At 30.6% G+C, this 23,499-nt stretch overlaps 1 protein-coding gene across 4 annotated transcripts in view; it reads left to right on the top strand.

The window, feature by feature from the left end:
- LOC126756494 (uncharacterized) overlaps window positions 1–19,826 on the top strand; it is a 56,385-nt gene extending 36,559 nt beyond the window's left edge. For 3 of the 4 annotated variants that reach the window (XM_050469581.1, XM_050469584.1, XM_050469582.1), the window contains 4 exons: window positions 16,427–16,609; window positions 16,872–17,062; window positions 18,791–19,000; window positions 19,066–19,826. In XM_050469581.1, coding sequence (XP_050325538.1) covers window positions 16,427–16,609; window positions 16,872–17,062; window positions 18,791–19,000; window positions 19,066–19,152 — 671 coding nt within the window. In that variant the 3' untranslated portion in view covers window positions 19,153–19,826. Of the gene's footprint in view, window positions 1–12,484; window positions 12,675–16,426; window positions 16,610–16,871; window positions 17,063–18,790; window positions 19,001–19,065 lie in introns of those variants that run through there. The other variant, XM_050469583.1, reaches the window with a different exon arrangement.
- Window positions 19,827–23,499: the final 3,673 nt, after the last annotated feature.

Genomic DNA, 23,499 nt, shown 5'->3' with positions numbered 1-23,499 from the left:
TTAACCCGTTTTTTTTCATTATATTCTCTTAAATATAGCAGATGACGGATATTAGATGTAAAATAATTGATGAATTGTTGGGCATTCGTTTATTGGGCCTCAAAATATATCCTCTCAACACTTAAGTACCACCCTAATATTCACACACATTTGTATATCAAGCTGTGAAACAACTGATGGGTTGTGGACAATTTTTTGTTTGGTTGGGCAGTCGAACAGCTGATCAAATTGCAGGGAAGACAGGCCACACTCCGTTTTGTGGGAGCAAAAAGTTGGCGAACAATGTGTTTGTATGTAATGAGTAATGACAAGGGGTTTCGTGCAAGTTGCCTAAGTCGCAACGGCAGTTAGTTTTATTTTAATATGAGAATTATCTCAGCCAATGTAGTTACGTGACAAATTTATGAAGCAAACATGTTTTATATATATATACACACATGTGTTTCTGCTGCTGTTCTATATATATGCCAGCCGGGAATGAGACCTTCTCCAGCTGTGACGGTGAGAAATAGCGCAGCCTGAGCTTTGATGTTGGTTCAAGTGTTGAATTTTATTTTGTGGTTTTACACGCTTGTGGTTTATAACGCAACACACTTATAGAAGTGCATATGTGTGTGTTGAATGCCATTTGTTCGCAAACTTTTGGCGCACACTGTTGGCGCACTGCAGCCACGACCGACTCTACTCGTGTTACGAACTGCTGCTTTGTTAACTCCTCGCTTGTGTGCCATTTATTGTGTTTGGGCATACAACAACAATCAAAACATCAACAATAACAACAACTTCATTGATTCGCATGCATTCTTGTTTAGCAAATTAATTTGTTCGCCGAATGCAAATGACTTGCATGCTCGGCTGATTTTGTTTGTGTTCTTTTTTTGTGATTTTCACTTTGTTTTTATTTTTGTTGTAGCTGTGGTAGAACGTATGTTAAATAAATTAATAAATAAAGTAGTAAAACGTCTATATAATTAACAGCAGTGTTGGCTAACTTACCTAGGGCACTAGTTGGTGTCGGATGTAAGCGCATGACTGTGAGCTAATGACAAACATGAGGATATATATATATATATTTATACAGGGAAACGAAACAAGATATCGACGTAAGATAACAAGCACTTATGATGTTATACGTATACGTATTTAAATATTGCTGCTAAGAATTCTAAGCACTGCTTTGCTTAGCACTTGGTGAAGCCTCTACGTGATGCTCTTGCTTATCATAACTAATTTTAGACTCAAGGCGGTGGCAATTAATGACTTTCCTGGTAATTTTGTTGGGCGGAATTACTTTTATGTTCAATTTAGGTTAGAGTAAGGAAAATCTGCTTTCTCGTGAGACCACGCATAATACCACTTGGACTACTAGAGGCGACTGCCCATGGTGATGTCCATCCTGGTATCAACACTTTTGAAATTTTTCGTAAAAATTTGCATATTATTTAGTTATACTTACGTTATATGATTTAAAACAGTTGGCAACGCTACTCAAAAATGTGTTGAATTGTAAGATTTTGGAGTCTTTCCAAAAAATATCTTCTTCAGAAATCTTACTTAGACCTGTCTAGTTTTATATGCCTTATATAATACATAATTTAAAACAGTTGGCAACACTATTCCAAAATTTCATTCAAAAACAAATTTCGGTAACCACATCGGTATCATGGATATCAGCGCTGTGTTTTTTATTTCATAAATGTTTTTTCTACAGTTGGCAACCCTTTTCAAAAATACTTTCGAAATCCATTTCAAACTTGTAAAATTTAAAGCAAAGCTTAAAATTTTACTTTTTTATATATTTTTTCAAATGTTTCGTTTAAAACTATTAAACAGTTGGAAACTCTTTTTAAAAAATTTGTTCGATCTGTCCTTAATTTTCACAATTTAATAGTATAGCTTAAATATTTTACTTATATATTCTTCTTATAAAAATGTTTGCTTGATTTTTTCAAACAGTTAGCATTTCTTAAAAAAAAAGTTGACAACTCTGCCCCAAAAAAAATATGGTGAACTGTCAGATTTCAAAACTACATGCATTTGATACCAATATTGCGATGTTTTTTCATAATATACTTAAATGGTTGTGCTTATAATTTCTAAACTGTTGGCAACCCTTTTTAAAAATATTTTTTTAGAATCATATTAAACTTGTGCGATATAAAGCAAGGGTTCAAAAATTCACTTGTTTTTATATGTACATACATATATTTTGTTTCATATTTTTAAACAGCTGGCAACCCTTTTTAATAATGCCTTCAAAATCTATCTTAAAGTTGTGCAATGTTATAGAAAAGTTTAAAAATTTTTTTACAAATGTTTTGTGAAAACTTTTCAAACAGCTGGCAACTCTTTTCAAAAATACGTTTGAAATCTATCTTTAATATTCACTGTTTAATGGTAAAGCGTTAAAATTGTATTTTTATACGTATGTATGTATATTTCTTATAAATAATTTTGCTTAAAATTTTCAATGGCAATCAAATGGCAACCCTTTTCAAAAAAACCTTCGAAATTTATCTTAAATTTCTACAATTTAAAAGCAAAGCTTTAAAATTTCACAAATTTACATATACATACATACATACATATTATATAAAAATATATTTTGCTTAAAATTTACAAATAGATGGCAACCCTTTTCAAATGTTTCAAAATATCTCCGAAATTTATCTTAAACTTTTACACTATAATGCAAAGTTTTAAAATTTCACTTATTTCATCAATTTGTTTGAGCAAAAAAAAAAATTGAAATAGGTGGTAACCCTACTCAAAAATATTTGTAACCTTCGCTTTTCGCTGCTTCTACGAAATCTCTTCGACATGCTTTTTCATATTGTTTAATTTGATAGTCCAAAAACAATCAACATTTAACATTTGTTAAAAAGACATTAAAAAAAAATTAAATAAGTGGCAACCCTCTCTAACAATTTTTTCTTTCACCTTTTCCTGTTTGAACACCTAGTTAAATTATTTTTTTGTCTAAAATTTTATTAAAAAATACATAAAAAAGGCAAAACAGGTGGCAACCCCGGTCAAAAATTATTTTTTTTCAGCTTATCATATATAAGCACCGGGTTTATTTTTTTTGTTATTAAAGTTTTGTACATTAAATTTTTTATAATTAATTTTCAAACAGTTGGCAACCTTTGTATGAATTCAATTGTATATTACTCAGCATTTTGCACCCAACAAGCAAAAAATGATTAATCAAGTCGTAAGTGGCGCTCTTAGCACGTGACGCAGTTTTGTTGCGCAGCCTCATTTCGTTGCATTCGTGCAATCTCGCTTAGGCGTGACTAAAGAAGTTGAGTTAATAAAAAATAAATATTCCGATTATTTCTTTAAGTGTGTTTTGTATAGTGTTTATAGTTTTAAAAGCGCCTAAATGCAACTATGTTCAATCTAAACTCGTGTAAATAACACGAACTAAAAGTTAGACTAAATAGTGAGCTTTTCTTTCTTACTTTAAAAAAAGCGTAAACTTATAAAATCTCGATTTAATCAGCTGCTCATCCTAAAGTGGCATCCTAACGGTTAAAACTCGTCCGAGTATACATACTTATCTCTTCTTACTATCTCTTAATCGCGTCTTTTTCAGATTCATCACTAACTAGTTATGCTTGTTCTCTTCGCACGCATTTCTTCTCTTGTTTACGAAGATTGCCTTAGGCCAGCATTCTGCCAAGCAGAGCAAGTTTTATCCGAAGCGTAAAGCTATAAAGTGGTTTTTGTTTTTATTTTATATTTTATATTATTTTTATCTTTATGCATTGCGGGCTGTGCGAACCGGTTGGGATGTTTCTAACTAGTCTGCGTTGTTTCTTTTTTCGGTCTTTTATCGCTGTTCCTAGAAATCGCAAATATTTTTTTGTTTCTAAATGTAGACTTTCAAATTTTTAGTGCGTCACCATCATTAGGTTTTCGTCTTTTTAAAAAATATTGAATTATTTCCGTCTCTCTATTTTTAGTGATTTAATTAGCACACAGTTTTTATTTTTTAATCGTGCAGTTTTAATATTCGCTCGTAAATTTTGTTTGGTGTTTTTTACGCGCTGAGAGTCGTCGGCTTGCTTTGGTCGCTTTCGGTTATTGCGTTTTAATTTTTTCGCTTTGAAAGGTTTTGTTTAGTAGAAAGCTGTGTTTAAGCGCTGTCTTTATGTTATTGTTTATTTGTTGTTCCATAGTTTTTGTTTTTGTTTTTGCATTTCCTTACGTGTTTCATCGTTGTGCTGTTTGATGACAGCTTACTATTCGCAGAGATTCTTAGAAAGTTTTATTTTTAGTTCTCATTGACTTAATTGTAAACAAAATTGCATTCAATTTTGTGTTGGAACTTAAATTTTGTATAAAAAATATCTAACAGTCTTGAAAATTCTTGAAATTCTAAATTGTAAAGAAAACGTTTAATAATTAATTATTCATCAATACTTATTTTATCGCCTTCAAAGCAATCCTTACCAGATGTAATACATGTAATACACTTCTTCCAACGATTTTTCCAGTCCTTGAAACACTTTTCATAACCACTTTACGGGATGACCTTTAGCTCCTTCAGCGAGTTTTGTCTTATCTCTTCGATCGACTGAAAACGGTTTCCACGGAGCGTAAATTTCAGTTTGAGGAACAAGAAAACTCACATGTTTCCAAATCTGTTGAAAACGGTGGTTGGCTGATCTATGGTATTCATTGCGTTTTTGGCTTTAAATTCGATCACAATAGTGGTTCGAAACGATGGCGCATTATCATCGTGTAAAATCCATGAATTGTTCTTCCATAATTCCGGCCGTTTTCAACGGATGTTCTCACGCAAACGCTTCAATACGGTCAAATAGAAGTCCTTATTGACCGTTTGTCCCTTCGGAACAAATTCAGGATGTACCAAACCACGAATATCAAAAAAAAACTTGAGCATCACCTTGATTTTTGAGTGGTTTTGGTGTGTTTTTTTTGGTTTCAACCCTTTTTTCCCCTTCCATTCCAATGATTGTTGTCAAACTTATAAACCCATGTCACATCGGTAGTTATAATGCTCTCCATGAATGTGTGATCGGATTCAAGCATGTCCAAAATGACCTGTTTACGGTACTCTTTTTGAAAAAAATTCAGCTATCTTGGGATGAGTCGAGTAAGAACGCGTTTCATACGAGTACCTAAGAAATACACCAAAATCATTCGAACGGACTCGGGAGAGATGTCGAGCATTCTTGTCAATCTCTCTAATACTTGCCTGACGATTTTCAAGCACCATATCTTCACTTTTTTAATATTTTCATCAGTCATGGCATCAAGAGTTCGAAGATCGTTCAGAACGAAGCATGCCTTCAACGTTCTCTCGACTGTCTTTGAAGGCTTTGTACCTCGTAGGCTTGTGTAATTGAAAAAACTGAATCTTCGTAAGCCTTTTCAAAGATTCGCAACGATTCTGTCCACGAAATTTGGTTAGAAATATAAAATTTTAGACAATTTCTTTGTTCGATATGGAAAGAAATACTGTCTACTATTACTGTGAAAGTTTGACAGCTCGTTTTGTATTATGACTTCTATACTATGTTTTTGTGTTAGCTACCGATTCAAATGTTGAAGCAGCTTTGTTCTACACAGTACCTTCAAAAGGCTGCTGATGTCGGTGCTGGTAGTCACGCAGGCAAAGTTTTCAGACTTTTAGTTCAGTTCCTAAATTGAAACTTATTTATAGTACATGTGTATGTTTGCATATACATATGTATGTATATAAATATATATGCACATATTTACTTTAGATAGCTTATATGTATCTAGAAATAATTAATTCTTAAATCAGAACTTAAAAAAAAATAAAGGAATATACACACATGCCTAATTTATGGCAGTAAGTAAGTAAAATATTTAAACACTCTGCAATTTCCGTCATTCATTTGACATTTTCGAAGTGAAATATATTCAATATATACAAATATATGTATGTACATATAAATACGTATGTATGTAAGCATACATACAGCCGCTGTCACTTCACAGTGAGAAGTGCCCAATATTTGTATTGCCCACTGACACAATTAAAGGCTGAAACTCGTGCGAAATACTGCATATCAATGCCAAAATTTGGCACAAAGTACGGCGCATAAACAAAATTAAATCTCACAACTGTACATACAAAAGTGTATGGATTTACATAAATACTAAAATGAAAAATAGAAAAAAATGTTAATTTCTGGTATAATACCCTTCACAAATAGCGAATTTTTTCATACAAAAACGCGATGTTGATCGTTCACCTGTTGGCTAGAGATATTCTGCAATGGATTTCGTTGCTGATGTTGTTGTTGGTGTTAATGCTGGTTCCAAGATAGACGAAATTATCTGCGGCTTCAAAGTAATGACTGTCAACAGTCGCGAATGCGATGACAGTTTGTTTGATGCCAGAAGATATTTCGTCTAGCTCTCATTGACAATTTGACCCATTTGCTTAGCTTCCTAGTTCAGTCTGGAGGGAGATGAACTAACGACGCGGTTGTTATGGCTGATGAGCGTCATTCACTTGGCGGAGGCCAGAAATGAATCTTTTACATATGGCTCAAGCAGCTCACGACTTTAGGTCTTAGATCAAGTAGCCTCTGGCTAGCCAAAAAACATCTCTTTGGAGGCGAGCTAAAGTGAGAAGGCGAATCATCCCTCCTTATGATTGTGTGCTGGGTTTGGGTCCCCCGACGGAAAAAAACACCCCGTTTTTGATGACGACTACTGCAAACTGAGGGACTTGTCGACGTAAGTATGTACAGACAGATGGACGGACCGACATGGTTAAGTCTTTTATATACACATTTTATATTGTCTCCGACATTTCCCTTTGATTATTAAGAACTTCGCAACAATTTTTATACAACCTGTTCAGGGTATACAAAAAAAAAATCTATTCAAATATATGTATGTATAAAATACACAAAATCCACACAAACGAGTTGAACACAGCCGGCAAGCGCTCGTACGTGTTCCAACGCCATTCGTGCCTTTCGTGCAGCATGCGCTCGTCTGTTTGTTTTTATAAACAAAGCGGCGAACAGCTGGCCGCTTGAGTGGCCGCGAGTTGGAGCTAAAATGACATCATAGCGCAAGAATTTCCTATGCGCTGCTGACATTAACCGGGCATGTGTCGGTTTATTCGACGCAAAAAGTGGCGAAAAATTCGCGAAAATATTGTACACATACATACATATATGCAAATATATTTGCACATATTCTAAAATAAGTACTTAGACATAATAGGGTATATATACATATAAGCATGAAACTGCTTAGGCTTATGCGTCAGCGGTTAACTTAGTGCTTAGTGAAAGCTGTATGACAGCTATAATGGCAACAGGAAAACGTCATCTTTGAAATTAGCATACGAATGAAATGTCAAAACGAGCTGCAGTGAGTGGAACAACTAGCTTTATTTTTTCATACTCTCGACATGTGCTGGACAGAGTATAAAGGTTTAGTTTACCTAACGGTTTCAGCGACTACTAGATGAATTTGTACCAAATTTGGTACTTTGACATAAGTATTATACTTACATATGTACGATTTGAAACTGGTCGAACTCGTACACCAACCACGCCTACTTCATATAGCACAATATAAAATTCCATAATTTTTATTTTGCAGAAATAATGCTTTTAAGATATGGAAACTTTTAGCTAAAACTGTTGGAAGTCGGCGAATACTTTCTCAAGCCTACTCATATGGGATATGAGAAGCTTTGGACCTGTAGATATTTTTATATAGAAAATATGAGTCACTTTATGAGATATTTTTATGAAATTAAGTATAAGTCTTCTGCTGACAATACTGTGGTCTGGTGAATAAAATGTATAAAACTGGCTAGGTACTATCCTTAGCCTCCTTATATCGAATAATAATTATTTTCGAACTTCCAGCTGAGCTTTTAACCCATATTTTCGAAATAGCTTCCGCGAGATATGTCAGATATCTTAGAGAAGTCAGTTAGGTAAGTAGAGTGGCTGTCTGACGACGCACCTGGATCCTTAGAAGGCCCATTGTGAAATTTCCGGAACTATAATACGATCACTCTATTGTCACATCTCCGCATGACCCCATTCTATTAATGAAATTCCTCAGTACAAAAAGTTTTCTCTGCGCAACCTTCGAAACATCGTCATGAAAGCCTCTAGCTTCTAGAGTAGTTACTACATGGTGTTCCTGTTCTGTTCGCATATCTTCCAATTAGACAATGGCCCGTTATCACTCTTACTAAAGCTCTTATGTCATTCTCTTTGAATGTCATTAGTCGTTATATGATGTTCCTAGTTTTCTGGTATGTCCACCAATTAGACAGCAACCTTTTAGCACTCCTATTAGTGTTCTTATGTCATTCCTTTCGAATTTTAAAAGTCGGCATGAGGGGCCCTTTTTCCAATCATGCCACGTTTGGCTGTTTGCTGAGCAAGTAAGGCATTGACTCCTCGGGGGCTCAGCTATACTTATAGCATGTTTGTCGATCAAATATCTACAAGTAACCATAGGGATATAAATTCTTTATTTTACCGAGTCTAATAGCGGGGTGGTGAGTGCTGTGGGTAGTTCATCAGCTTCACAGTTAGCAGCGATATCGCTATGACCTGGAACACATTGTAGGATTTTTTTTTATAAAATAGAATGCTAGATTCACTAAGGTATCAAGGTGTTCTTACAGGTATACTAGTTTCAATGAAACCCTAAGAAACTTTAGTTAGATCCGAAGCGTTTGATCTTCTTGGAGCATTTTAAGAGCTCATAAGACGAAACGATGCCGCTTGGGAAGGTCGAGCGACTTCAGTTCTTGCACAAGCTGCATTTCGTACGCTTTCAATTTAAGATCTCGACGTAAAGTGGGTCAAGTGGTTCCATACGTCGGTCCGAGTTGCCGAGAACGGCCCGAATCCACTCTCCACGGTCTTCGTGTACACTCTTCCTCCCTGCTACGGCTGCTATATTTTCTTTACTGCAAGCTGGACGTGGTCTATTCGGTCGAATATTATCTAATAATAAATGCTGGGTCTCAAAAAGGGTGATGGTGTTACGAATAGTACACTCAGTAGGCCGATTGTGTTGACCGTAAGTTGAGCGACTTGAGAACCGAACATAACCTCACCTTACATACATACATACATATTTAAATATCTCAAAGCGAAAATGTTGAATTGATGCCTATAATTTGCACGTTAACACATCGACGCAGGCAATTTTTATATTTTTAACTGTATGTATTTACTATACTTATGTATGGGTTCATAACTATATATTTCTATGTATGCGCGGGTGTATTAAATTTACATAGAGAAAAGTATTTTAATTTATATTTTTATTGCGCTACAATTAAATGCTGACTTCAGCTGTGTCGCCAGTACATACTCTACTCCTATATGTATGTATGTCAGTCAATAACAATAGCGCCCGCACGCATGAGTTCATTCAGCGGTTTGAATGTGCAGCGCAGCCACTCGGGCGCAGCGGCATTTTTGCCTTCGCCGCGGCGCATTTTTCTACACACCTCGCTGCAGCGAAACAAAAAATCTTGTTCAATCGCCGCAATGCTAGCACAACGACGTGCCGCCTCACAGCCCCCGCAGCGCCAACCAACAGTTTGTTATTTTTAGCCTTAACTTTACAAAAATGCGACGCAATTGCAGTTGCAATTATTATTTGTGTTCGCTTTTTTGGAATTTTTTCGCCTTTTTTTGATTTACTGTAGTATTTTTTGCCTTTCGTTTGCATTTTCTTCCTTTTTTTTGCATTTTTTCGCTTTTTCCTCTACAACGGCCGCTTTCTTGTGGCACACTGTGCGCTCTGTGGCATGCGTTGCTTGGCGCGTCAATTTAATTTACTGTAATCAAAGTAGTTAATGCAGATAAGTGGGCGTTCAAGTTGATGGGCGTTGATGAGTTGCGCTTCCGCTTAAGTAAATTTGTGGGCCACACTAAATTATTTCTGTGCAATTCTTAAAATCTTGTGTTATTTCTGTTTTCAAGCGCTTTAGTTATATGTGACAAATCTTCGTCAGCTTGTGTGATGCATTGCTGTGAGTAGCGTGATTTATGTTTTCTTGTTCAATGGCGCTCAGTTTGCTGGAGTGTTGCTGCGAGTGTTTTGTAGGGAAACTATATACAGTTGAGAGGTGGTTGTTTCAAAAACGGCTAATAAAGGCTTATCGAACAAAAAACTACTTTATACCATTGTGATTAACTGGCATAAGCAGATATTATGGCCTTAGCAGGAGGTTATATCACTTTAAAAATCTGGTATAAATTTATACCACTTTCAAAATCTGATATAAATTCTTGTAGTTTAAAAATCTAGAAAAATGTATACCAATAAAATGTGGAATAAAATTGTACTAATTTAAAAATCTGTTATAAAGTTATACCACTTTCAAAATGTAGGATAACTCCATATCACTTTCAAAATCTGATATAAATTATAGTCTTTTAGAAGTCTGATATAGTTATGCCACTTTCAAAATCTGGTATAAATATTCGCCATCAAAATTTGGTATAAAATTGAACCAGTTTAAAAATCTGGTATAAAAATGCAGGTCTTCAAAATACACGAAGCTATGCTTTATCTTCATTGCTTAAAAATAATCTAAGATGTTACAGACTAGCGAATCGATAAAGTTACCTTGGGCCAAACTGTATTATAAAACTATTCTCATCCCCTCTCATGCACATCGCTGTCATTTTAGAGGAGTGTAGTTGAAATTAGTTTGATTGCAAGGTAGCCCTCGATGAAATATAACAAGAAACTTTATGAGTTTTCCAAAAAAAGGTTAATCTTTAGAAAACGTTGACAATAATCCATTTAAAAAACTATGTATTTTTCGCAGCTTTGAAATTCAAATCCTTTGAGGGTTGTTTATGACTTATTTTATGATGTTCGATACTTTTTGACAGAGGGTTAATACAAGTTAGGAATTTATAAAAAATGTTACTCATACGCCATGTTGAATGTTTTCCTTTGAATTATATGTTTTAAAAATTAAAATTAAATTTACAAAAACATATTTTTTATTATGAAAATTAATTAGAAAAATTAAAAAAAAAACGAGGAAATCGATTTCAATAAATTAAAATAATTAAATTTTTTAATATTAAAAAATTACAAAATATCTTTTTTTTTAATTTTTATTATAAATTTTGTTGAAAAAAAACTAAGCTTAATTTTTATTTTAATTATATTGATAATTTTTTTTTAATAAAAGTTTAATTTATTTTTTTTTAAATTATCACTACATTGATTACATATTTTTAAATTAGTTAAATTTAAAAAACTTTTGAAAAAAATAAATATTTTCCATTTCAAGTGAAAAAAATTGAAAGTTATATTTTAAATTTAAAATAATTATTATTATTTTTCATTAACTTTAAAAATATCAAAAACTAAACTAAATAATTAATATGATTAAAAGATATATTTTTTTATAAATTAAATTTAAAAAAAAATTTTCAAAAATAAAAATTAAATAATTTTTTAAAAGATAATATTTTTTGATAAATTTTAGTTTAAATAAAAATTTTCAGAAAGAAAATAAAAATATTTTTTATTGAAAATTTTATTTTTATTGTTTTATTTATTTTATTGAAAAAAAAGATTAGTTAAGAACTAAATTTGAAACTTAATTTTTAATTGAATGAAAATTAGTCAATTATTAAATTAATTAATAAAAATTATAAAAATAAAATTAAAAATGATTAATTAACTAATTATAATTAATTTTTTTATCTATTATTTTAATTAAAAAACTTTGACAATTACGTTTAATTTTTTCAGTGCATTTTTTTGCTAATAATAATTTCTCATTATGAGATGATTATTTAGCAAACGGAAATACAAATACTTATTTTCAAAGCAATTATTTTCTGTTTTTAATGTTAGATTTATTTTATAATTTTTTTTTTATTAAAAATTTCAAATTTTGTTTTATTTAAAAACAAAATTTATTAAATTCCTTACAAAAATTTTGCTGTTTATACACAAACTTCTCGTCCTCTCATAACCGTTACACTACTCTTGACATTGCCTGTCATTTACTTAATTGTCCGCCCAACGAAAACCTGTCGTCGTCTCCTTTAATGCTGCGCATTGTGTGCGTGCGTCTGTGTCGTCGCCACATTTCTTAGCTAATTAAGTCAATCTCTCATGCTCCAGCGCGTAACGTCCGTCTCATTGGTGCGCTAAATTGCCGTTTCACATAACAGACATATGTACATATGTACATATGTACATACATATATAACTACATATTGAAAACACGTATAAAACTAACGAAAATAAAAATAGATAAAAGTAACAAAAAAAAAAAAAAACAATATACATATATATAAATATATATAGTATAAATTGTAATTTAACCGCGCTCCACCTTTGCGTCGTTGTGGTAGCCAGAGCATAGTATGTAGTAACTAAGTAAGCATTTAGAATCAAGTTTCGCCTTGTTTCCCCATTGTTGTGGCAAATCAAGTTAGAAAGCAACGATTTAGTTCGCGTTTAACAGCTATCGAAGTTGGTTCGGTCATTGACGACGTTTCAGGAATTCCGTGAAATACTCCAAACATAACTGTATTCTATTTTATACTATAGTGAGACGCAGTTTTGTGATTTAGTGCTTTAAAAAATACGTAAAAAATAGTGAAAAATGGCGTTCAGCGGTTGTACGGGTAATAAAAATGTCATAAGAGAATAGTAGAAAGTATTCAACTGCAAAATAATAAATTTTAAATTTCAAAATATTCAATTTCTTTTGAGATTGAGTGTGTACATATTAAAATTGTATCAGAGAAAAATATATACTATTAAAATATGTAAAATGAAAATATAAGAAAAATGATAAATTGTGAAGAAAAAAATTTTTGACTCACTAAAATTGAAAAAAAAATTAGGAAAATTAGAAAAATAATTAATAATAATTAAAATATGGAAATGAAAAATATAAGACAAATAATATAATTTTCACTAAAATTTAGCAAAAAAAAATTTTAAATAAAAAAAAATTTTTTGAACCGAAAATTAATAATAATTAAAATATTTAAAATTAAAAAATTTAAGAAAGTCTTGATGAACTGTGAATAAAAAGATATATATTTTTTTTTTTGATATTTTTATAAGTTTTACTAAAATTGAAAAAAAAATTGTGAAAATAAAAAAAAGAAAAGAAAGAAAGAAAAAGTAATAATAATTAAAAAATAATAAGTAGAATATGTAAAATTATAAAAATTACGAAACCTTGATATATTGTAAATACAAACATATATATTTTTTAATTTTTATAAATTTTACTTAATTAAAAAAATTTTAATATTTGAAAAAAGAAATAATTAAAATCTGAAAATAAACTTTTTTATCTTATCTTTATAAGAAACCTTTAAATTGAAAAAATAAAAAAATATATATTTTTATTAATTTCACTACGATTGTAAAAAAAAATTTTTTTAATAAAAAAAAAAAAATTATAAAAATTAAAAAAAAATTAAATAATTAAAAAAAAATTATAAAAATTAAAAAAAAATTATAAAATTAAAAAGAAAAAAACGTTTACCATTAATATTTAATATGAATAAAAAATTAAAGTTAATAAATCACAATAAATTCATCATTTCGCAGATACATATATAGAAAAGCATACATATGCAATGCATATATGTATGTACATATGTACATGTATACATAAACTTTATTTTAGTACCCAATTCCTTCAAGCTAACTGTTGATCGCCTTGCCTTGCTGAATTATTGATTTTTAACTCAGCGTGTGTGCATAAAAAAGTGTACAAGGTCAAGTGTGTGTAATTTTCTAGTAACGTCACAACTGAGTGTGCGCACAACAGTTTCCAAAGTGATGACTTAATGGCGGCAGTGAAGGATAATAGTTAAAAAATTGTAAAAAAAAGGAGTAAAATGATGAATTAGGTGACTTAACTAGTGAATAAAAAATATGCTGATATGATGCGCTTGAAAAAATTTCATATAGAAAAAAACAACGCTGGTTTAATCAAACAGTTGAGACAAAGAGTTGAAATAACTCTCTCAATATTTGAATAATACAAAAAATATTACTAAAAGTCGACACTTAGCTATGTGTTATTGATTTTCTTTGTGATTAGTTTTGAAGAATTTAAAGATGTAAAAATAATTTTTAGTACACTTTTACTAGAGAAGTTTTGACGAGTAACCTTTACTCATATTTTATTAATTTCATCGAGTAATATTTACCTCTGGTTTATTGATTTTTGTTTGTCAACAGCTTTCTAAATTTTAAAACACACAAAAATTACAAAAAAAATTAGTACACTTGTACCAAAAATTTGTCGGCGAGTATCAATTACTTATGTGTTATTGATTAGTGTTTCTCATTAGCTTTGAAAATTTTAAATATTACAAAAACAATTATTTAGTACACAAGTGCTAAAAAATTTTGTGCGAGTAATATTTAGCTATCTTTTATAGATTTTTTTTGACAATAACTTTGAAAATTAAAAAAAAAATTAGTACACTTGTACTAAAAACATTTCGGCGAGTAAAATTTACCTATGGATATATGTACTATTGATTTTTGTTGCGCCCGTTGTCAGTTGAATAGCTTTGACAATTTAAATATTGCACAAAAAATTTAGCACACTTGTACTAAAAAGTTGAGGGCGAGTAATCTTTCGTTGGATTTTATTGATTTTTACCAGTTACCAGTACAATAATTTTGAAAACTAAATATTTTATTTTAATATTTTTAAATATTAAGAAAAAAAATTTAGTACACATGTACTAAAAAATTTTGTGAGAGTAACATTTACCTATGATTTAGTGCTTTTTGCTTGTTATTTGTTTGTCAAAAGTTTAATAAAAAAAGTTTTAGTACACTTGTACTAAAAATTTTACTCAAGATGTCGTTCGCGAAGAAGTTTGCGGTTTTCACTTTTTATTTATACACTCATTTTAGTACTAAATATAGGATGCTCTACTAGACTTGAGTACTAAAAATTGAGGAAAATAAAAATTAGTAGTAAATTAGTACAAAATTTGTTTGCAGAAAATTATGTGAATCGTATGTATGAGCGCTTAACAATACAAAAATAAATTTTAATTGTTTAGATATCAATTTATGCTATTTTTAGTACATTTATCTCCACTTGTTTCCATTTGGTATGGAAGAAACCTCGACGTTAACTTCCATCTAAGTAAATATTTTTAAAATATTTTCGGTGTTTCTAAGGCTTTTACATATATAAAACAAAAAAGGTTTCGAAATTTTTTTAGTACATATCTTTAGTACAAAAATTACAATTCCAAATAATTAAAAAAATGCACAAATATATATAGTGATATTTAGTACTAATAATAAATCTATATATAATAATTTAGTACATAATTTGGAACATAATTAATAAATATAGATTTTTTATTAGTACTAAAACTCCAGTAAACCTTATTTCTTAAACAAAAAAAGTTGTGAACTATTATTTAATCCAAAAATTCCGACAACTCCAAATACTTAAGAAGTCGATGTAATGCATGTTTTAGTACAGAATAAATATATATTTTTATTTTTATTAGTACTAAAATTCCAGTTAGGAATATACTAACTATATAATAATATTATATCTAGTTTATGACAAAATGACAGAGTTAATAATGAGTTCTGCATGTTTTAGCTGACTTCTAAAAACAGGTTTAGTACAAATTTAGTACAAGTTGCCAAGAAAAAAAAAGAAATTAGTCGTCAACGTTGCACAAATATTTATGGATTGGAAAAATGTCTATATATAATATATAAAATTATTGCCCTGAACTTCTTTTTGGCTTTATTGTACTAAGAACTTGCTGAAGAAAATTAGACTTTATTATTTTTTATTGCAAACTAAGTGACTTTATTTTTAGTACACAATTTTAATTACCAAAGATTATTAGTTCGTTCTATAGAATTTTTTAAGAACAACAGCATTAAAGCTATTTGAATATTTAAAGGCTTAAAAGTACTAAAAATCGTTTAGTACTCAGTACTAAAAGTGTTCTACAATAAATCTACAACAAATTATTCAGTTATTTAATACCAAGTTTTATATAGCTATATAGCTTAAGAGTTTTGGAAAAAGTTTTGAATGAAATGCGTTACTTTTTTATAAAATTTTTAGTACAAGTTATGGTTGTTTGGCTATGAATTTTTATAGAATAATAAAATATAAAACTGCAAATAATTATGGCTCCAATTTTTTCATAATTTTTCACAGTTTCTAGTACGAATTATAGTAGTGATTTAGAAATTCTTCGAATGTTCATATTTTTGCACTTTTTAAAGAGCTTTAGTACACTTAGAAATATATTAGTTACGCATACTCGCATAAAGCATTAGACTAGCAACTAGATTTGTATTTCTAAAAACAAAATTATAATTGAAATTTATTTCCTTTATAACATTTTAGCATCCCTCAAGAGCTTGGGCGACAAGACCGCCAACCTTTTCAGCCGCAAGAAGGAAGATGTTGAGAAATTGGCCAAGGAGAAAGCCGACAATGCCGCCAAAATGGCTGAGGAACAGGCTAAGGCTGTAGGACAATCGGTGCAACAGACCAAGAGTGAAGCGGAGAACTTGGCGGCCAGTGCTGGTGAGTTGTTTACGTAGTTAGATAGGAGAATGAGAAAGAGCACATTAAATGATTAAGAAAAGGAGGCAAAATGAAATAGGACCATAACTATATGGAAAATATTACTAAAAAAATTCAAAAATATTTGAGAGGTTTTATATTTTTTTCACACGAACTTGTAAGCACAATTAAGCTTTCGAAAGCTCGTTTTTTAATTAATAAAGCTTCCGAAATCTTTTTTTTAATTTTTTGAACTCTGTAAACTTCATCATTATCTTTACAGCCAAGGAAGCCGCCGATTTGGCCGCTGCTGAAGCTCAAAAGGCCGGTCAGGCTGTCAATGCTGGCGTAGGCCAAGCTCAGGCCGCCGTTGACAACTCGAAACAAGCCATCGATAACACTGTGCAACAAGCCAATGCTGTGGCCGCAAATGCCAAGCAAGTGGCCGCCAACGTGGCTGAGGCTTCACAGAAGGTGAGTGATGTTGTTTGTGGTAAATAAAAGTAAATCAAGAAGAAATTAGAAAATAATATTGAAATATTGTACTAAGTACATACATACATACACCGCTTAATATCAAATTGTGTTAAATTTTGGGAAGTTAAATATTTTTAAATAATTTTAGTACTTAATTTTTAGTACTTCAGTTTGTAATAGTATATTTTAAGTAAAAACAAAATTGTGGTAAATTTCTAGTACTAAATTTTTATTATTAAATTTTCAGTGCTTAAATTTTAGTACTAAATTTTTAGTACCTTACTTTTATTATTAAATTTTTAGTACTTAACTTTTAGTACTGAATTAAATTACTTAGTTTTCAGTACTAAATTAGATTGGTATTAATATTTTGGTACACATTTTTTACTTGTTGGCTTTTCAGTACTAAAATTTTACATATTAATATTAAAATATTTTTTAGTTCTAAAACCATATTTAAAAAATCTAAGAATGATGTTGATACCAAATTCTTAGTTAAGAAATATTAAGTGTTTTTTAAAGAAATTTTTAGTACAAAGTTTTCAGTACTAACTTACTGAATTTTACTGCAAATTTTTTACTTATTTACTTTTTTTAGTACTAAAACTTTTATGTTCTAAAATTTTTTATTTCGATTTTAAAAACTTTTCGTGCTAGAGTTTTCATTGACGAAAGCAAAGACTTTTTAGTACTAAAATTTTTAAATACTAAAGTTTTGAAGTACTACAATTTTACTATTAACAGTTTTTAAACCGAAAGTGTTGTACTATAATACAATTTTTGGTGCAACATGCTTCCGTTATGAAAATTTTGCTACTAATTTTTAAAGTACTAAAATTTGAAATTCGATTTGAGTACTCAATTTTTTAAAAATTATTTAACAAAAAGGTTTCAAATTACGAGTTTATCCATTATAGGGCAAAATGCAATTTTTAGTACTGTTTGGAACAATTTTTGTAAGGTAAAGAATTTTTAAGTACTAAAAAATTTTAGCACTAAAATTTTACTTATTAACATATTTAATGCCAAAAGTGTTGTAATAAAATTTTTGGCGCTACATTTTTCATTAATGAAAACTATGCTACTAATATTTTTAGTACTAAAATTTTTAGAGCTAAAGTTTTTAAGTACTAAAGTTTTACTCATTAACATTTTGGATGCCGAAAGTGATGTACTAAAATTCTTTTGTTAGTTTTTTTTTGTACTAAAAAATTTGTCACCACATTTTTCAGTACTAAAATTTTAATAATCAATTTTAGTATGTACTAAATTTTTACAAAAATAGTTCAACAACCAAATTTTATATATTTATATTGAGTTAATAAATTTGAGGGCAGCAAATCATTTTTAGTACTCTTTAGAAGCATTTTTGTAAAGTAAAGCCATTTTAAGTACTAAAATTTTCCATATCCTAATTTTTAATGCTTAAGTATTGTACTAAGTTTTTGAGTTTCTTAATTTTTTAGTACTAAAAATATGCCACTACATATTTGGTACTAAAGTTTTAACACTCGATCGAAATTAGAACTAAATGTTTTACAAAAATAGTTTGACAACAAAGTTTTAAGGTAACTCGTCAGTTTCAGAGTAGCCAATAATTTTTAGTACTATTTAGAACAATTTTTCTAAATTTAAGGTTAAAAAAATATTATTCGTTTAAACGCAATTTGAGCTTTCTTTGATAAAACACTACATTTTCTCTTTCACTCTCTCTTTCATTCTCAGGCTGCTGCCAACGCCGTCGATCAAACCAAAAAGGCCGCTAACGATGCGATCAACAAGAGTGTCAAGGCTGCCGAACAGACAGTCGAGACGAAAATGAAGGAAGCCGAGAACGCTATCGATGGCGCTGTAAAGCAGACCAGCCAAGCAGTTGATCAGAAGATGAACGAAGCCAATCAATATGTCAGTCATAAGCGTGAGGATTTGGAGAAGGTATGTAGAAATGTGCTTTGAGGTTTCTGAAATTTTTTTTTTTTATAAAATATATACCTTCACAGACCCTCCATGACGGCGCAGTGAACGCACAGGAGTCCGCCGGTAATCAGGCTGCCAATCTGCTTGGCAAACTCCACATCGGCAAGTAGAGCGGAGCGCAAGCAATTTATTTTTTATACATCGGCAAGCAGAGAGAAGCGCGGAGAGCACGAATTGGCGGTACGGAGAGGTGGATAGAAGAAGGCGTTAGAAGTTTAGTTATATAATTTGTAATATGTGGCAGTTTTTAATTAAGCAGAAAAAAGAAAATGAAGAAAATATAATCTATATGTAAGAAGAATGTCCGCTACTTACAAGCAAGCACTTAAAAACAACATAAAGAAAAAACAAAATTGAGTAGAGTAAATACAAAACTTTACAAAAAAATGTTAGCTCAAGTAAAAATTGTTAAAGAGCGCGCTAAAATAGTTAGAAACTTGCAGCGCTTGCGGTTTGAAGCGGCGCAGCCTGAAGGATATTCTGAAATTTTGCAAAAAAAAAGAGGAAAATCAAGTAACAAGTGCCAGTTTTGTGATCGTAAAGTCGAAAGATATTTTTCAAAAATGCCTACATAGTTAAATATATGGAAAATGCATATTTACAGTTATAAAAGTAGTGAACAGGAACTGCAAAGATTTCAGTAAACTATTTACAAGAAAAAAATATTTACATTTATAGCGTGTAAAAGCAGTTAATCAACTTGGTATCACTAACAAATGGGAATTATATATATAAATACAACAAGCACTGCTCCTTAATTAGCAATTCAAAAAAAAAATAAAAATATATTGAAAACCTAAAAATAGTTATGAAAAATTGAAATTTTAAATGTGCGAAAGCTAAGCTGTCCATATATGTATGTATATGTAGGTCGAGTAAAAATTAAAAAAAAAAATTATTGAAAAACATTTCGAACTCAAATATTTTGCAAGAAAATCAAAACTGAATATTTTTGAAGCAAAAAAAATTCTAATAATAAAACTTAAAGCTTAAGCTGTTTTTTTAGTATTTTTTGTATTTAAAGAAATCAAAAAAAAAAATTTCAAAATTTGTTTTTCAAAACTTATTTTCGAAAGTACATTTAATTGATAATAGCTAAAGCGGTTTTGGTGTTTTAAAATTTTAAAAATTCCAAAAAATTGTGTTTAAAATTTTGTTTTTCAATACTTATTTTCGAAAAATATTCGAACTCAAATATTTTGCAAGAAAATGAAACTAAATATACTCAAAGCAAAAAAAATTGTCATTTTTTAATTCTAAAAGCACTTTTGTATTTAAAAATCTCAAAAAAAATTGTGTTTCAAAATTTGTTTTTCAAAACTTATTTTCGAAAATTTTATACATTTTATTGATAACAGCTAAAAATATTTTAGCATTTTTGTATTTAAGAAATAAAAAAAAAATTTATTTCAAAATTTGTTTTCAAAACTTATTTTCGAAAATAAAATTCGAACCAAATATTTTGCAAGAAAATCAAAACTAAATTTTTTAACTCTGTTTTTTTTTATTCTGTTTATTTTTGTTTTTACAAATTTCAAAAAAAAATTAATTGAAAATCTTTTTTCAAAACTTTTTTCGGGAATTTTACACATTTCATTGATAACAACTAAAGCTATTTTAGCATTTTTGTATTTACAAATTTAAAAAAAAATTGTGTTTAAAAATTTGTTTTTCGAAACTTATTTTCGAAAATACATTAAATTGAAAATAACTAAAGCTATTTTACTATTTAAGCATTTTGAAAAAATTTGAAAAAATATTGTCTTTCAAAATTTATTTTCGAAAATGAATTTTATGTGCATTATTGACACATAAACCGTTATGAAACTCAAAAACCTAAATAAATGCTCGAACAAAGTCAAATTACTCAAATGTAGCATTGCGCTTTGGTATAAAAAATCGCTTAAGCAAATACAACAATTAAACTCAATGTTGCAACTAGCGCTTAACAGCTGATCACAATTTCAATTTCCACACGCACACACACACAGTCGTAACTTTTTCTTCCAATTCATTTTCTTTTTTCTTCGTTCTTGTGAAATTCTGCTAGTATGTAGTTTATTTTGTACATTATATATATTTACGAATTTCTTTTGTATTAAAAAAATATATATATAAAAACAACAACAGTGAACACAGCGCATAAAATGATATTAAAAGCAAGAATATATATTTTAAATGTAAAATTAAATATAAAAGAGCCATTAATATTGTAAATGTGAAAAATTATTAATAAAAAAAATTAATAAAACTCTAAAAACCAAAAGCAGAGCGGTGCACATGTTAATATAGTTTGACTAAAATGGCAACACACGATTAAGTGTTGTACAAGGCAGGATTCGTAATCTACAAATTTGAAGTTAGGAAGGCCATGAGTTCTTCGTGGAAAGCCATCTGCGGAAATGTGGAAGGCTGTTATGAATCTTGAAAGTTTAGGATCATCCTCTCAAAAGATCTCATTCCTTTCAATAATTTTGCCTGCGACCTATGGTCTATTGTGCTCTCTCCCATATCTATAGTTCCAGCACCCTGAATAACTCCAGGAGCTGCTTCACAGAACATGAACGATCAATTCTTTCAAATCATTCAAGTCCGTGAGCCGGGATTTTAATCGATAGAACGATTGTGGCAGTATGGTGAACGATGGTTCTCATGGCTGAGAAGAAATTTTGAATAGAATGTAAAAGCTAAGCTCCTACTGATGGTTGACGCTAAGATACGCCTGCATCGTATGCAACTAGGCTGCTGAAAATGGGTTCTCCATCAATCCTAGCAAAACTGAACTGGTTTTATTCACTAAGAAGTACAAAATACCAGAGGCGCATCTACCATCAATGGACATCTTGGGCCTGCTGAGTAATTTAAGTAACATGAATTCATCTCAGATAGGAAGCTCTCGTCGAAACCCAACATCGAGGCAGAAGCAATAAAGGCAGCTGTTTGAACAAGGCGAATATACCTCGGATCTCATACTTTCAGACATCCAAGTGAAAAGCAAAAATATAAATAAAATACTTAAGCAGATTGTTAAAAGGATCAGGGCGCTTTGTCGATAGCTACTAGCCAACCCAAGAGTTTTTCGTCAGTCCTTACAAAGGACTGATCACAACAAGTGTGACATCTCCGCCTTGCTGAGAGTTCAGCCATCTAACCTAACCTAACTTAATCGAATAATGGAATTTTGAAATGCTGACATCGTAAGTGATTTTCGCAAACAAAGCATGAGCGTTCGTTTCACAAGGTGGCTTTAATTTGAAGCATTTAATTGAAAGTCGCCACTTTGGTACATTGACCAACTTTTTATTTACTAGGATGTTCCATATTGGAAGGAAGGTTGTATTATTTGGATATATGAGCATGTTATGTCTGAGCTAGCGGGATTGGGTGAAAGAAATTTGACCAATGCCTTCTTCAAAAATCTTTCAAAGATAAATAGTAGCAAAAAGTTAGGATCCCTTGAATTCATTTAAGTAAGGCTAGGTACATAAAAAAGCTCAATATATTGGTGATACACGGATTAACTCAAAAAACCGTCATTGACCAAATTTCCAATTGCGAATCGCAGCTAAATCACAAAAAATACGATCTATTTCTGAAGCGGATGGTAACAAAAGTGATGAAAAGTGGATAATTTACGACAACGTCCAACGAAAATGGTTGAGGATGAATCGCAGTGAACAGACGCAATTTGTGGTCAAGTCCAGTTTAACGGTCAGGAAGATGCTGCTATTTACATGGTGGGATTAGGAAGCAATCATTTACAAGGATTTGCTTCTCAACGACTAAACACTAAATTCGCATCTGTACTGTCAACAGCTGGACCGTCTTAAAGAAGCAATAGCCTAACAGCGGTTACCTAATCAACTAGGACAAGTTCAGACATCAGGCCAATTTACATGTGGGATCTTGGTTGGAAGGTGCTTATGCATTCGGACTTGCAACCAAGTGATTACTGACTATAACGACTAATTTTGCTGGTGAAGAGTTCGTCTCAGGAGCATATTCTGAAAATTCCAGATTCCAGCGAATATGGAGAAGGATTTACATATATGAGAGTGACAATATAAAACTTCCTTCAAAATTTGCAACAAGTTTTCGATTGATATTTGTCCTAAACCGGATCATTTTAACTATACTAAAAAAAATTTTCAATTTATTGTTATAATATAACATTGAATACATTTAGAGCCCGTTGTCCCCATCACCTATCGTTGTACCTGTCATTGATTCATCAATATAGTTTATGTGAAACAATCCACCTATTCCAATTTTGGGAAACTTTGTCTTGAAAATCATTCATAGAACGTTCTAGTTCCCGTTTCAAGTCATAAAAAATGGTACAGTAGGCATCCGATTGATTTCATCCCGTGAAAGTGTGATAATGTTATATGAACCAATCATGACGAACTGTAGCGTACTATTAGGTTACAATTCAACTCGACAAAATGTGATGACTG

This window comes from Bactrocera neohumeralis, chromosome 4, assembly GCF_024586455.1.
Source record: "Bactrocera neohumeralis isolate Rockhampton chromosome 4, APGP_CSIRO_Bneo_wtdbg2-racon-allhic-juicebox.fasta_v2, whole genome shotgun sequence".
Taxonomy (NCBI): Eukaryota; Metazoa; Arthropoda; class Insecta; order Diptera; family Tephritidae; genus Bactrocera; species Bactrocera neohumeralis.
Note: the sequence above shows the minus strand (reverse complement) of the source record. Positions and strands in the feature narration are given on the sequence as shown.